General features: G+C 42.4%; 1 protein-coding gene across 1 annotated transcript in view; it reads right to left on the bottom strand.

Annotated features, from left to right (window-relative positions):
- Positions 1-3,061: 3,061 nt before the first annotated feature.
- The window catches only part of MREG (melanoregulin), a 47,032-nt gene continuing 32,738 nt past the window's right edge, over positions 3,062-17,355 (bottom strand). Inside the window, exons 3-5 of the mRNA XM_069467430.1 lie at positions 5,362-5,452; positions 3,944-4,107; positions 3,062-3,196 (exon numbers count right to left, since the gene is read on the bottom strand). Of these exons, the coding sequence (XP_069323531.1) occupies positions 3,062-3,196; positions 3,944-4,107; positions 5,362-5,452 (390 nt within the window). The remainder of the gene's footprint in view (positions 3,197-3,943; positions 4,108-5,361; positions 5,453-17,355) is intronic.

Genomic DNA, 17,355 nt, shown 5'->3' with positions numbered 1-17,355 from the left:
GTGGTAGTCAGTTGGTGCAAGGTCTAGTGAATACAGCGGATGACAGAGTTTTCAAGTCCAGCTGCTGTAGTTTGAGCAGTGTTGTTTGTGCAACATGTGGTCGAGACAGGCAAGAGGATTGGCCTGTCTCTCTTGACCAATCTCAGCTACTTAATCGCAAGCACCCTCATCATTTTGTCCAACTGGTTGCAGTAGACATTGGCTGTCCTTGACTGACCAGGCTACATAAAGCTGTAGTGGATAATATCAGTGCTGAACCACCAAACAGACACCATTAGCTTTTTTTGATGAACATTTGGTTTTGGACTATGTCTTGGCACTGCATCTTTATCCAACCATTGTGCCAAACGCTTGTGATTGTCAAAAAGAATCCATTTTTCATCACACATAACAATACGGTATAGAAATGGTTCACCTTTATGTCGTGACAGCAAAGAAAGGCAATCTTTGAGACAATTTCTCTTCTGACACTCATTTAATTCATGCAGTATCCATCTATCCAGCTTCTTTACCTTCCAATATTATTGAAATAGTAACGTCAAACCTTGCTGCTAATTTACACATAGGTTGAGATGGATTTCTTCCACTACAGCCTTCAGCTCATCATTATCCACATTGGTCTCAGGTCACCCACATGGCTCATCTTCAAGATTAAAATCACCAGAATAGAACTTCCAAACCATCAACGTACTGTGCGTTCATTAGCCACATCCTTCCCAAACACTTCGCTGATATTTCAAGCTGTCTGTGCTGCATTGGTTCCACGATGGAGCTCATATTTGAAAATAACACGAATTTTCGACTTATCCATGGTTTCACAAAAATGGCTCTAAAAAAATTTGACAGATAATCACAAGCCAAACTGTGCATTTGAAAGAATGAGGATGTACCTCCACAATAAAAATAAAACAAGAGGTGTCAAAGTGAAATGAGATATCAACTGTTAAACTTAAGGAAATCGGACATTTCATACTTAATAACCTAAAGCTAACACATGCCGGGCACAGTGGTTCACGCCTGTAATCCTAGCACTTTGGGAGGCCGAGGCAGGAGGATCATTTGAGGCCAGGAGTTCAAGACCAGCCTGGGCAACATGGCAAGACCAGGTATGGTGGTGCACACCTGCTGTCCTAGCTACTGGGGAGGTGAGGCTGGAGGACTGCTTGAGCCCAGGAGAGTTTGAGGTTGCAGTGAGCTATGATGACAGCAGTGCATGCTAGCCCAGGCAACAGAGTGAGAGTGAGACCCTGTAAGAAAGAAAGAAAAGAAAGAAAATCAAAGCAAAGGAAGAAAAGAAAGAAAACAAAGAAAGAAAGAAAAATACACACATCGAACTGAAAAGTAAACACAGAAACCTTTTAATTCCTTGTAAGGAATTCCTGGATAATTCCATGTGTTTTAATAATCACAGAGACAATCTTATCCTTATTCATTACCAAAAATAAATACTATGGTAACAATTTATATTTCATAGATGCAAACAATTTCATTTATTTTGACATCAAAAAAAGGCGGAAAAGACAAAACACAAACTCTGAGGACAAAGATTAAAACGATACAACATTCTAAGATTTTTAATTTTATTGTTTGTTTCACTGTTGTATGTTTATCTTCCAAGAGCCTACAGAGGTGAGGGAAAATATCTGCAGGCCAATTTTAAACAACTTGAGAAAGGGATTAAGCATTAAATATAAAAAATAAAACTTTTAGCTTACTTATTAAACTAGGAAGAATTTTCCTGAAACATATCAGTTAAATTGGTCTGTAATGCATTAATAAATGGACAACATGGATCTCTTCTAAGAAATATTTTAAACACTGCATACACTGCCAAAAAATCTAATCAGAATATGAAAATTTTAAAATCACAGTCCCCTGGACAGACTAAATACAAGTTAGTTTTTCACCTGAAGTCAGAAGTGCAAAGTCTATAAAAATAAAAATATTGCCATTGTTCTTAGCAAACTCCTGATAAATCCTATAAATCCTTAAAGCCTTTCCAATAAATAAACTACAGTCTCTTGACAAGCTCCTTGCTTAGGTGGCAAGTAACTTTTGAAGCTGGACTTCTCAATCTGTGGACAGCAGCAAGCTCCATGGGCATCATTGCTCCACTTTGAAAATCATCTTCAGAGCAGAAGAAAATCCAGCAATGACCTTCTTCAATGCGACACTGCCCATAGAGCTGCAACTCTGCACAAAAGGTCCCCGGGCAGGTGCAACTCTCAGTCAAGTCAGAAACAGATTAAAGAAAAGGAAATAGATGTCAAATATTTCAGTTTACAGATGCTACCCCAGATAAAATGTCAAGGGCTTTTGGAATAAAAATGGACAATATGCAAAAATGAGGTAACCAGATATCAATAATGTTAGGAATTTAAGATGCACGTACCGCAAGTGAAAACAGAACTTTTTACATGTAGCTGCAGGAAGTTCTGCTTGGGGTCATTCTTTTTGGAACTGATTTCCGAGCGGCATTCCTAGTTATTTCTATTATCTGTTGTGTCTACAGTTGTGAATAGTCATAACTGATGCTTAAAATGAGGCCTTGTCACCCTCCAAGGTTCTGCAGGTTTTTCCAAATCAAAGAGAGGCCATATAATGCGTAGTATTATTTGGGGGTTAGCCTATACTTTATAATAATTATTTTAAAATTGGTAATCCATCTTTGGGCTCAATGATAGCTCTTTCTATAAATAATATTTTTTATTCACTAGAATATTCCACTTTCTCAATAGAATTAAAGTTCAGAGCTTATTGTACAACCAAAACTAAACCTGGGGCGATGGGCTCTTGGAATGTAATCACCATGATGAACCGTCCCACTGACCAACTCTTCATCTTTCTTTCTAGATGTAGGATCACCAGGGTGTTTCAATGCAACCTGAGCATTTCAGAGAGGAGGGTCCTCACGAAGACCTTATATTTTTGTGGGATTCAGAATCATTTTTCACTTAGCAAACCTCCTATTTGCTCAATCTCTTCTACGTGCAATTGTTCAACTTTGGTTGGCTGTTGAGCCCTGGTGGAAGAATTCCTGTCCTGCCGCAGAGCCTCTCTTTTAGGGACTTGGAAATGGAAGGTAGCGCAGTTCCTTCCGGCCATCTGCCGGGCATGGGATGCCAGGCTGCTTGGGGTAGGTTCGACTGGCAATTTTAAAGAACTCTTCTGCAGCGTCGAGTGCAATGAGACGGTCCTGCCAAAAAAAATAGAACCAAACAAATAAGTATTGCCAAGATGGGAACGCAGACATGTCAATGGGAAAATCAATCTAACAACAACAAAACTTACCTTGGAAATCATAAGGAGCAAGTAAAACATTTATTAACTTTTTCTCAGCAAATTCATAGACACACCTTAATCCTTTATTTACATCATCCGAGAAACACTGCGCCTCTCTTAGAGTCCATTCAAATTATTTTTCAGTCTTAGATTATATGAACAATACTTCTCACATCTCTTGGACCTACAAACGGTTCAAAAAGCAGACTATACAACAGAATCAGCTGAAAAATACAGTCTCGAGCCAGAACTCAAGCCTCAGTGGGTCTAGGTGTGATCCAGAAATCTGAATCTTAAAGCTCTTCAGATGATTCTGATGTACGGGAAACCAGTGCATATAACGCCAGCATCACCTGCCACCTCATACTGCGGCACTGCTGCTAGTACTGGAACGGGGAATATGGTAAGTCCTCACTTAGTATCATTGAGAGGTTCTTGGAAACTACAGCTTTAAGCCAAATGACATAACAAAACCAATTATTTTTTTCCTCATTAACGTTATAACAAAACATTATTCAAGGACCTGCTGTATATTGCTTCACTTACAGTGGCAGTCTCTAAGAACATATCGATGACATTGAGTGAGGACTTATGTATATGGACTAATAAAAAGGCAAATGTAAAGCAAAATTAGGGCAGATGACAAAAGGGATCCACTTACCATAACAAAGAGATATCTCTCTGAGAGCTCCCAACTTGGTGGAAAAATATTGGTCTCTTCAGCCAGTTTTAGCAACATCTCTCGAGCTTTCCTTGTGTTTTTGGAATCACTGATGGTGCTGAGTTTAGTCACTGCCAACAAAGAGTCTGCTTCCTTTTGGAAACCTAAGGTGGAAAACATTGTCCCTCATGTAAAGTAGTCCCAAGGTAACAACTGTCCTGCAATATGTCCCTGCAGGAGATTAAGGAGGGACCGCAATGTGGATTCTGTACAAACATCAGAAAACCGAAGCCAGAGGCACTACTCTGTGTACTGCTGCCCAGCTCAATGTGACTTGTGGGGTCTTTAAATTCTCTTGATGCTTTTTCTTATTTAACTTTCTTTGTTACTTTTTCACCTGGAGCCTCAGATACTCATCCACGGGCTGCTTCCTGCCTTTACTTTGGTTTGAAGCCCTCTTTCCTGTCCTCCCTACTCTTCACTTTCTCCCCTGTGCCCAGAACTCCCACCTGCCTCCCAACCTGCAAAGTGGACCCCTCCAGGCCCTACTTCTCCAAGCCCAGATTTCCTTGCTCAGGGCAATATGGTCAGCTGCTGAAATTTACTTACCCAAAGGTGTAAAAGACTCAAAGATTTAAACCTGCTTAGAGTAACTTACATTATAAGAAGACTATTAGCTCACAACAGTATTGGGTGAGCAAGGAGGGCAGAAGTCCCATCCCATTGTATCCCAACTAAGGCAACAGGGGCTAGCAATGTGGCACCCCACGTTTGAAAAGTTATGATACCAGGGTGTCATGTTCTCTTTCCAAGCAGAATGATTAAGGACTTCAAAGTAGACCAATTCATTTTCTAAACATTAAAACAAGCTCATTTTATGGCATGGGAGCCATGTTCACTGCATCACAATCCTGGTAGAATTAAGAAAAACCATTACCTTTAACCACTAACCATTAGTGTAGATATCTACTATAATGCCATACGTATTTTCCCAACTTTGAAGCTTTTCTTCCTTTTACATCTTCTGAAATCTACACTGAGTTTTCCTGTTTATTTCTCCCCACCTGCCTCATCCTATAAAGGTATTACTAATTGGCCAATCACCCTCATCTAATCCAATCAATGTACAGTGCCAGAAAAGTCAATGGTGATGCCCACATGACTGCACTGCCCTGCGCGGCCCTATACTGGGGACAGATGGAGTAACACATGGCAGAGTGTGTCCCCAAGACATGGGCTGGTGACAACATAAGTATCAGATGTTTATGCCTGAGGCAAGATTGGGAAAATAATTAGACCACAGTAGCCTTAATTAGTAAATTACTGACACTCCTTTTATAAAACCCATGGTGGAGCAAGTGAAGAGTAATCATCACAACTACTTATTTTTACCATTTTACAATTTCTTCCAGACTCACCTAAATCTTCTAAAATGCGTTTCCATCTGTTTCTCACTTCCCTTCGAATCTGCCGCAGGGTATAGATATCATAGTTGAGTTTCTGCCACTCCTGTAGGAAAATAAAAATTTGGTTTTATACCTTCTGGCCTAAACCTCTATCTCATTCCTAAACTTCATGTTGCTTAAACATGTGGTTCCTCTTTCATTAATCTTCAAAGCATGCCTAAAAGAAGAGAAGGAGCTGGATTCAATAAAGTTGATAGGAATACTATTAGCTGCCATTTCTGGAGAATCTTCTGGACCAAGTGATATGGCACTTCACATGAATCATCTTATTGAAACTCTTCACGCTATATATCCTCTCAACTTCGGTGATCTCACCTGTAAAGTGGGGTTAAAAATGGTAAATATTCCATTTAAGACTATTATAAAGACTGAAGGGGCCAGGCACGGTGGCTCACGCCTGTAATCCTAGCACTCTGGGAGGCAGAGGCAGGTGGATCATTTGAGCTCAGGAGTTCAAGACCAGCCTGAGCAAGAGCGAGACCCTGTCTCTACTAAAAATAGAAAGAAATTAGCTAGACAACTAAAAATCTACATAGAAAAAATTATCCAGGCATGGTGGTGCATGCCTCTAGTCCCAGCTACTCGGGAGGCTGAGGCAGTAGGATTGCTTGAGCCCAGGAATTTGAGGTTGCTGTGAGCTAGGCTGACGCCACGGCACTCTAGCCTGGGCAACAGAGTAAGACTCTGTCTCCAAAAAAAAAAAAAAAGATTGAAGGTATGCAAAAGCACAACACCTGCACACAGTGGGCACCTAATACAATCCATGTATTATTAAATCCATCTTATAGATGAAGAAACTGAGACCCAAAGACTCATTTCATTGACTAATCCAGTATCACCCATCTAACAGGTATCAGAATTGGCATTTGAACCCAAATCTGGCTCCAAAGTTCATGAGGAAACTGACACACAAAGAATCTCTGCCTTTTTTGTTGTCAGAATAAAGGAGAACTGGGAATCCCAAGGCAGTTGAAACCTAGCCAGTGTTTCCATCACCGTATCTCAGCACTGATCTTTTTTATTTATATTCCTTTGATAGGAAGAATCTGTCAAGAATTCAGCAAAACTACTAAAAGGTTATCATTCTGGAAAATTCCTTATCAGTCTTATGTGTTTCATGCTGCCCCCAGTAAAAAACTTAAATCTTTTAGGAGCATTAGAATCTTCATGGAGATAAGTGTTCCTTTAAAATGTCATGAAAATTTATTTTTAAGGAGCCTTGTCGATATAAAACAGTCATTTTATAGAGCATACCTTTTCGTCTTTCTTAGCAAAGGCATTAGCCACATAGCTACCCTAACACACAGCTTAAAAGAACATCATTCTAAATGCCCAATTTAAGACTCAAGTTATATGATACTTTGACTCCTCTAACTGAAAATGTTTCAGTGATACCATTATTTCCCTACTAAGTTCCTTTCAAGGCTTGTCTTGCTCATGGCTGGTTAAGAAAAGTCAATTTGGCTGCCATTCACAAATGTTTATAGACACCATTTTGAAAAAGAAAAGCTAGCAAAACAAAGTGTGTTTTGTTACGATTGCATTTTAGATCTTGTATCTGAGGATATGCCATCAACAGGGCATGGACTTTCAGATGTTTTCTAGAAGTCAGGAAGTGGGGAGTTTGAGTACTCTTTCCTAGTCCTCTTTTTCTGACCAAAGCATGTACGCACACACATGTGCACAAGTGTGCGGTGACTGGAGTCAGGGACAGAAACATGCAACCCTGGCTCATCTTTCGCATCATGTTAAAGCATCCTTATCTCATCCCCCACAGACTGTGTCAGTTGTGGAGGAAAAAACTCAAGCATTGCTGTTTTCACTGGATGGGTGTTATTGTACTTAACTGGCATTCAAGATAGCAGATTGGGTCTGGGTTTGGATCCCAGCTCCATTATTTATTAACAGCCTGACTTTGGGAACGTTCTTAACCTCACTGTGTCTCAATTGCCTCATCTCCAATATGGGGATAATAAAACTACCTCACACCTCACTGGTTTATTGTGAGGTTCAAATGAGTTAATACAAGCTCTCAGAATGGAGGTTGGTGAACATTCTTCAAATCAGTGCAGGCACAATTAAGAAGCAATCTTTCTGGACATTATGAATTTTTTAAGTCATCAGTTTCCACTCTTATGTGAAAATTTAAAGTCCTTTCATGGAAAATATATAGGATTTGGCAATCATTTTTTAATTCCTACCATTTCTGGCTACATTTATGTCTTTATTCATATATTTTTTTCTCTTTATTCCTCACTTTCTTCTAGTTTGTGGTATCTTACTATACTTTCACATAAGTTACCTTAATTCCTTTTAGATAAAAAGACGACAGTATAAACAAAATATTAGACAGAGCCACACTGCGCTTAGACTCAATGAAAATGACCCTGCTTTCTGGACTTAATGAAAAGTGACCAGATTCAGTCACACTTGATTAGAGACGCACACAATCTGCAGAGAAGTTGCTTCCTATGTTCACACAACCTTAACTTACTAAACACACCACTAGGTGGCTTCATTAATTTGCAATTAAAGGTCTCTAATAATTTTTCTTTTAGCTCTGAAGGCTGATGCCTCAGACCCTCTTCTCTCCAAGTGCAGCCAAATCTCTATTTTTCAGAGACCCATCCATCATTGGATCATCCAGGCTTTGGACTTTTTTTAAACCTTTCCCTTCCTGCTGTCCATCTGTCAGTCATTTTGCTATTCCTAAGTATCAACACTGAATGTTACACAAATTCATTCAGTGTCTGCTACTCTAATAAAACACTTGGGGAAGTAACGTATGGCTAATAACCAATATGAGTTTTAAAGATCTGCTAAGGATGGATGCATAGTTGGCCCATCTTTGGATCCCACCTTCTCCTACTGTGGCTCGTGGACAACTTTCACGTGATACGTGCTTTTTAAAATTAGTAGAATGAAACTGTAGATTTCACACATACTTAGTAGTACTGTCTTCTTTTGACAGAACAATCATGGATGGTCATATATAAAAGGATCTGGAAGTTTTGTGCAAAATTTAAAGCTCTAAAACCAGCAGAAGCTTGGATAGGGTTTTAACTAAGAATTGGCATTTGATAAAATAAATGGTAAGAAAAGAACGTGAATTCCTCTTAAACATATGACCCTAAAGAATAGAATCTAAATGCAGCAAATAAGAGTTTGCACGTCACCACTTCTCATCTCCACAACTAAAAAAACTAACTCCCCTACTCCCTGGTATTAGAGAAGAGCAACTCTTCTGATATCCCCCTACAATTTTTAAGTTGTAATAATTTACTTTTTAAGCTTGAGACAAATAATATGAAAACAACAAAGATCGTCAAATATTCTTCACAAGTGACTTCAATTCTAATGGATATCAGAAGATAAAGTCTTATTTTCCGAAAGAATATTTTATTTCCCTATAATTTCTGAAATAATATATTGCAGTCAATATGAAGCTGTGGCTCTGAACTTTAACAATGGATAAATTAGTAAAGGTGTAGCAAAAGAAATAATACAGATCTAGTTTCATAAGATACCTGGGAACCAAGTCAAATGGAAAAACATATGATTGAAAATGAATTCCTGAAAACATTGATAGCTGAATTCTCGAGGTTGTTCTCTCCAGCTGTTGGCCAAATCAGATTAGAACCACTAGATAGGAAGGTTGAGGCAACAACATGAAAGGCAGAAAAAGCTCAATGTCCTGCCACCATCAACAGCCATTTCTCCTCCAGCTTTTGATTCCCGTGAGCCAGCCTTGACCTTGAGTCCTGACTTAAGCTCCTCAGATCACTTTTTCATGCACAAAATTAAGAGCATTTGATTCTTTTTTTTTTATTATTTCATCTTATTGTTATGGGGGATACAGAATTGCAGGTTACATACGTTGCCCATGTACCACCTTTCCCCCCAAGTCAGAGCTCCAGGCGTGTCTGTTCCCCAGATAGGAGCATTTGATTCTTTAACCAACAGTTCTCCACTACCCCCACCCCCTGACAATCACCATTCTACTCTCTGTATGAGTTTGACTATTTTAGATTCCACATATAAGTGAGATCATGTCGTATTTGTCTTTCTATATCTGGCTTATTTCCCTCAGCACAGTAACTGAGGGAACTGAGTTCATCCATGTTGTCACAAATGGCAGGAATGGATATGGCCTACAGAGTATGTCATGTTAATGGCTCTGCCTGGACCCCAATCGTTCTGTCCCAAGAGCATGTAGGCAATGGCACAGGTATACCAGCAGCCCCTGTGTGCAGGGCTCACTCTCTGGTGCCTTCCCTGAACTCTGTCTAGCAGAGCAGAGTCTCTCACTCTCACAACACTGTTGTTATAACAGGGGAAAGAGGTGGCTTCTACCCAACTGGCTTAACCATTCAATGCCCTTATGAAGACATGTTAAATCCTTCTGGCTGGATCTAATGATCAGTTCAAAATTAACTTTCGATTCCTAATAACTCTGAGCCAAACTCTATTCACCATCGGAAGCCCAAGCATTAAGATGATCTTGTCTTTTGTCTTTCTTGGACGGTTAAAAACCATCTTCAGAGGAAGATGTTCATACCCAGGCTGAAAGGGTCCTTATTACAGTTGATAAGTACAAAAGAACCAACCAGAAAGGTCTTTCTCAAATGTTATAGAGGACACTTTGGTGAATTTATGTAACTTGCCCCATGCCCAACTGCCAGTGGCAGTTAAACCAGAATTCAAATCTAAGAGCATCTAATTCCAAAATGTATATACCATTTTAAAAAAAAGAAAGAGGCCAGGCACGGTGGCTCATGCCTGTAATCCTAGCACTCTGGGAGGCCGAGGCGGGTGGATCGCTCAAGGTCAGGAGTTCGAGACCAGCCTGAGCAAGAGCGAGACCCCATCTCTACTAAAAATAGAAAGAAATTATATGGACAACTAAAAAATATATATATAGAAAAATTAGCCGGGCATAGTGGCGCATGCCTGTAGTCCCAGCTACTCAGGAGGCTGAGGCAGGAGGATCGCTTGAGCCCAGGAGTTTGAGGTTGCTGTGAGCTAGGCTGACGCCACGGCACTCACTCTGGCCTGGGCAACAAAGTGAGACTCTGTCTCAAAAAAAAAAAAAAAAAAAAGAAATGCTGAAAAAATTAAAAAAAAAAAAAAGAAAGAAAGAAAGAGGAAAGAATGAGTACTTATTGTTGCTTCCCCAAACTCAGCTTCTTTTTTCTTATAGATTTATTGTTTGTTTAAGTTAGGTAATACGTTCATATGATTCACAATTTGAAGACTACTAAAGGCTCTGTCCTCTACCCATGGGTGTCCTCTCTATAGGTAACTAATGTAACTGATTTTTTTCTACATCCTTCCATTTTTTTCCCCAAAAATGGTAGCACACTATACCCTGCACTTGTCACTTAATATATTTTAGTAATGATTTTGTATTAGAATATAAGATTTTGGATCCTTCTTTAATTTGACTTTTTGACCATCTGGTATAGATAGAAACAGAATAAACAGTTTTGTAGAAAATGGGTCCCCTCCAAAATTACAATATTTTCCTCAATGTGCCTTAAAACTAGAATATTCCTTATGACTTTTTCCTTCCTAGTCATTCTTTCCAATATCACCTCAAAAAGTATTAAGCACCCAAGTGTATTGTGCACTATATACAACCGTTTGGGAATTTCCACTTGAACTGAAACCACAGTAACATGAAAGGAAGACACCATACAACTGGGACAATAACAAAACTACATTACAAAAATTAAACACATCAGAGAGCTATAAATTGCATAGCAAATACTTTTATTTGAAAGTAGTAGCTTCTTAGTAAAATGCATTCTTTGAACATGGTAACTCATCTCTTTCCTTTCAGTTTTCACCAATTCACATAATCTTATGCTACTTTCTACTTAAAACAAAGAGGGATTTTCTAAAAAAGAAATCGTATTGACTGCCTCTACAGTTTAGTCTTCTCCCATTTTGAAGGTAGTGGGAAATAGCAGATAAGGAGGAGAAAGACAGGACACGAAATACAAGGTGGGAGTCTGGATTGTAACATGCATCTAAGAAATCCTCTCCTGTGTGCCTTTCACAGAGGAATTCGAGACGGATAAAGCAGACCAGGGTAGTATTACAGCTACTGCAGTGTCCTCAGAGCTGTGGATGTCAGTCTGGAGAAAGGTCTGCCCCATGGATGGGGGCTCAGTTTCAAGGCATATCATCATTTTTACCAGTGACATGGTGAAGTCAAAGGTCATAAAAGTAGGAAGAATTACTAATACATGGAATGAGCATCATGATTGGAAACATATAACAAGCCCTATGAAGTATAAAACCTGAAGGTCAAAATTTATTTGGAACAAATTAAAATAAACCCTATTTTTAGGCTGAAAAAAATCAACACAGCCAAAGCACCAGATGCAGGGACGTGCCTACACAGCAGGTCATGTGAAAGAGAGGCCCAGGGTTTGGATAAACCAAAAGCTTCAAATCCACCCAACATATGGCATTCAGTCTGCATTCATCGGGCACCTAGTCTGTGCCAAGCACAGCACTGGGCTTACAGAGAATGAATAGCACAAAGATCTTAAAAAGGAATGAAAATGTAGCCCCCAAAAAATCACATAATATTATACTGCATTCATACAAGCATTGCCCGAAAGGAAGCAGCAATCAGTGTTCTCTTCACAGAACACCTGGGGAAACTGCCTTTCAAGAGATTTTGTCAAACAGCCTGCAGCCAGGAAGAAAGCAACTAAGATGGTGCAGTACTTGGAAACCGTGCATGGTGACCCAGCTGGCAGATCTGGGAATTAGAGGACTTTGAAGGACATGACAAACATCCTTCAAACTTAAGCAGTGCTATATGGAAGAAGGATTCCTTTTTTCTTTTTCTAAATTGCAGAGCTCCAAAATGCAGGACTAAGACTAACAGGTGGAAGTCACGAGAAACAAGATCAATGTGAGGAGGAACTTTCTACTGGGAATGAAAGCTCCGTGAGATAATGACTGGAATGCTAAAGTATGATTTCTATATTTCAGATAGAAATATACGATATCATTTTTAACTTCTAGAAATGTAGATTCTATAATTTCTACAGGCTCTTTCATATATTTTTCTATCACCTGACAAAATCCAAAAAGGATTTAAAGTCATTTGCAAAAAAATAGAGAGATAATAGATAAATAAACGATGATTGGTAGAAAGGTAATGTTCCTAGAGCATTCACTACTTCCTAGGCATTGCTTGCTAAGCTCCTTACATATATTTACTCCACTAATCCTCATACTGTGATGTGTTACCCTATGAAATGGATACTATTATAATCCATCTTAAGAATGAGGAAACTGAGGCTCGAAGAGGTTAGGTAACTTGCCCTGGTATGCACAACAGTAGGTGAGGAGCTGGGGTTTCAAACCTAGGTGGCCCGGTTGTGCCACCAACACGCCGGTTCTGAGAGCAGGAAGGGAGCGGGTGGGCAGGGCAGGAAGGGAGGAAAAGAAGCAGAGGCAGAGACAGCAGGTGATCAGAGACGAGGCCAACCTGAAGCCGCAGCAGCTGCGCCTGAGGAGAAACCAGGAAGACACAACTGAAGTCTGGGGAGAAATCAGAACTTTTCTAGAGGCCAAGTATTCCCAGTGTCTAGGCAAGAATGCTGCCAAACACAAGAACATTCTTCTTCTAAAGCAGAGATTCCCGGGGACATAGTGCTCTGGGTCTTCTCTGGAGACTTCAGTTCTGCTCTTCCTCCTCAAAGACAGTGAAGAGCAAACCCAACGCCCCACCTTGGCCATCCCTTCCTCCTCCGCCTCGCCACCTGCCTCCACTTCCGCCCTGGGGCGGCCAGACAAGGCAAACCATTCCCTTCAGGAAGCAGGGGTGGGGAGGGTGGTGGAACCTGCAGAGGTCTAGATTCTAAGGACCCAGGAGAAAAGGCAAACACTGTGGACTGAGCTGTGCTTGTCGCCGCAGGGAGGGCAGTGAGGCTCCCCCATACTCTTGTGCAGCTAGGCTTCAGGACTGAGAGACCCCTGGGGAGGACTCCCCAAGGGACCCCCTCTGCTCTCTCCCTAGAGGCCCCACCTCTCATCTAAAGAGGAAGCCTTTCCTTGGAAGACTCCCCGGAGAGCTTGCACCCTTCTCCGGCGCTTGCGAGATCACAGGGTTACGAGAATGCCCGATTCGGAGCCCAGCAGAGCCTCCCACAGAGCAGCAAACCACAGTTTCACTCACTCACATGACGGGCTTCCTCCTCCCTGAGTTAATCAGCCAGCACATTTGAACAGACACCCAAATGCTTGACCTCATATGCCAAACCCAAGAGAAAGAGGATTTTGTAAGGAATTAGCTCACTTTTCTCACTGTGACAGTCAGCTTCACTGACGCAGGCGGCCCCCATATCCTTCCCTTAACCCCGTCACCTCCTTGAGCTGCGGCCATTTTCCATCCTTCCCTTCACCTGCCAAGTGGCTTAAATGAGGAGTCCCCACCGCCGAGCTCACCTCCTCTCATCCCCTCATCACCAGCCCCTGGCCCTCTGCCTTCTCTAGGAGTAAGGTACTCTCCCCACCCTCCCATCCCACTAGCTAACCTAGGTGGGCTTCACAGTCCTTTCCCAAGACCCTCACCTTCCTAAAGCATTTAATCATGGTAGCTGTTCTCGTCTCAACACACCTTTCCAGGTTTCTATGGCAAAGGGGAAAAGGAATGAGCATTTATCGTGCCCACGCAGTACCGCAGGCAGCGAGTCCTCCGCCCTCCGGTGAGATGGGCATTATCTCCCCTGTATTGCAGAGGAGGGGTTCAGGATCTTGCCCAGAGTCAAGTCAGCAGCAGGCCTGAGATTTGGGATCTGCTTCCCCTAAAGTGCATCCTCCAGCCGAACCTCCTCACTCGCTCCTCTCTTCCTTGCTGCTTTTTCCTCCTTTGTCTCTTTCTCCTCGTAATTCTTTCCTGAGGTTCTATCTTGGGCCCTCTTCTCATCTCTGCCTTCCTGGATAATTTTCCCTAACGTCTCAACTCCTGTTGTCACTACTTCCCTCTTGGTGACTTCCAAGTCTCCTTCTTTGGTCCTGTCCCCAAGCCTCAGCTCCAGGTTTCAGTGTCCATTTTCTGCGGGACGTCTCCAGTGGACGGGCTGCTGACACGTGGACGAGCCCCGTTAGGCTGCTCCTCCACCCTCCACCACGCCAGCTCCATCCCACTCATGTCCCCTTCACCCCACCTTCAAATCAGGCACCTCGTCCTGGTGACTGTCCCTTTGCACAAGATTCCTGCTCTTTTTTTTTTTTTTTTTTTTTTTTGAGACAGAGTCTCACTCTGTTGCCCAGGCTAGAGTGAGTGCCGTGGCATCAGCCTAGCTCACAGCAACCTCAAACTCCTGAGCTCAAGCGATCCTCCTGTCTCAGCCTCCCGAGTAGCTGGGACTACAGGCATGCACCACCATGCCCGGCTAATTTTTTCTATATATATTTTTAGCTGTCCATATAATTTCTTTCTATTTTTAGTAGAGACGGGGTCTCGCTCTTGCTCAGGCTGGTCTCGAACTCCTGAGCTCAAACGATCCGCCCACCTCGGCCTCCCAGAGTGCTAGGATTACAGGCGTGAGCCACCGCGCCCGGCCCCTGCTCTTTTCTATTCCCACCGCCTATGCCTTAATTGTCCTGAATGGCTGCAAAAAGCTAAATTCCCCAATCTTCTCCCAACCTGCTGTCTTCCTAAAAATGAGATTAGGTCACTTCCCTCCCCCAGATTTCTGTGGTTCCCACTTTACTCTCAATGCCAAACAGGCTACCCACGATCTGACCTTTCTGGTCTTGTTGCCAATGACAGCCCTCCACGCACAACAAGCCCCTGACACTTGGGACCCCCACTCCATCCTCTAGCCCACTCTGAACCTGCGTGCCTTTGCCCTTGTTCACTCATGTCCCCATCCTCTGTGACTTACATCCTACTCACCCTTGGAGGCTCAGCTCAAATGCATTCACCTCTAAGCAGCCTCCACCTTTCTTAACTGCTTTTTCCTTTGAACTTCAAGCCCTTTATGAAAACTGATGTAGAATTATTTACTACACAGATATTGTTATACTATAGTTATTTGTAATGTCTCCTTCACTGCTAGAGTGTAGGCTACTTGGACAGAAGAACCTGGATTCATCCATGTCCTACCCAATTCTTTGTACACTGAAGGTCCTCCGACGGGTTTGCCGAACTCAACTGCACAAGATGATGCATATAAAAGCCATATTCTGCCAGTAGTTGAGCGCCTATTTTCAATGTAGAAAGCAGCACTAAATCTTACTCTAAAAAGCCACTTGGGCTACAATCCACGCTGATTCTGAATGAGGTAGGTTTATATAATAAAGATATTTTGATTCCGATATTTTCAGAAAACGGAATAATTCAAGAAAGGTGATATAAAAACAAAATGATCCATCCACCTCTTCCACCCCATGCCTGATCAAGTATTAGATATTTGAAAAGTACTTTTTGGATATGTCTCTTTAAATCATAACTATTGAGGGTGCATTGTCCCAGGGTGCCTGCATTGGCAGGCATTGTCCCAGGCACCCCATGTCATCTATGGATCCCTTTCTGGAGAGGTGTTACATGAAGCTCTGGGTCTGGGAGGTTCAATGTCTCAGCCAAGATCTCACAGCTGCTAAGTGGGGAACCTAAAATTTAAACTCAAGTCTGTCTGACCCCAAAGCCCATGCTCTTCTTACTACTCTAAGCTGCCACTCGATTAGGCCCACAATTTGCCCACTGTATTGTCTTTCCCAGTCACAGTAGGGAAACCAAGACACAAAGACAGAAATGCAACATAACATGCAGGAACTTTCTTTCCAAAAGTGGCCTCTGGCATGCTGGACCCATTCTCCAGCTGCCCTCACCAGCACCCTCCACACTGCCCCGCAGCAGGAGGAAGGTCAATGCCACGAGATACCTGTGCAAGGTGCAGGCTGAGAGACTTGGCAGGAAAGGGGGTGGACAGTCGATTATGCAGAGGAAGCTCAGAGCTTCCTTTAAACATACCTGGGCCTGGACAGTGTCAGGCCACCTGCCCGGGAGGGCATCACTTTTCAGCACTATCAAAGCCCGTTCTCTCCTTCCCCCAGGCATGGTGTGCACGTGGGAAAGATAGGATCATATTTCACAGTTCCTAGACAGCTGGTGCACTCATTAGCTGTCTGCCCCCACATCAGCCCAGATGGCAAAGGATCAAATGACAGAGCAGAGAAACCCAGTGTATTAGAGGATAAGCATCAGACTAGATGAACGCTGGGGTGGCAGGGAGTGAGGCCAGGAGGGGCTTGTGCCCAGGGAGGCACTTAAGTCTGCAGGAGCTCCAGGACTTGGAGGGGCCCTCAGCAGCTCCCAGTGTGGGTGGCTTTATTGCTTCAGCCCGGATATCTCATCACCCTGGAGCACTCGCTCTAAGAAAGGTAACCAGAGCCAATGGAAATGAGAATTTTAACCTGGGTAGGTCAAACTCTGATGTGGTATCTCTCTCCAGGCTTTATCGGATATACCTATCCAGTGAGGCAAGAATCAGCTTCTGGTGACAGATCTGCATCTGGGTCTCTTCCTTCCTGACCTTCCAGAGCCATCAAATTGTCCTTTTTCTCTGAATCCCAGAGGAATATGGGTCTTAGAGGAGTTCATGATGCCTCCATGCCTAGGATCAACCTCCTGCTCTGACCACTAGGCCCTGAGGCCCCCTCCCAGATGCTCTGATACTTAAAAGATTAATACAGTGAAATTTTAGTGCAGTTCATCTCTACATACCATGCAGAGCCTCAGACCCCAAATATTAATCTCATCCTGGAGTTACTGCTTGGAGCCCCTTGGAACAGCCCGTGCACACCCTGGACGCCAATGCAGTTCCACTGCCTTTTGCTGTATTCCTCTGTTTTGATCCTGATCAGAGCTAGAGTTTTGACCTGAAACCAGTCAAACGCGAAGGCTGAGTAGCG

The sequence above is a fragment of the Eulemur rufifrons genome, chromosome 1, assembly GCF_041146395.1.
Source record: "Eulemur rufifrons isolate Redbay chromosome 1, OSU_ERuf_1, whole genome shotgun sequence".
Classification (NCBI taxonomy): Eukaryota; Metazoa; Chordata; class Mammalia; order Primates; family Lemuridae; genus Eulemur; species Eulemur rufifrons.
Note: the sequence above shows the minus strand (reverse complement) of the source record. Positions and strands in the feature narration are given on the sequence as shown.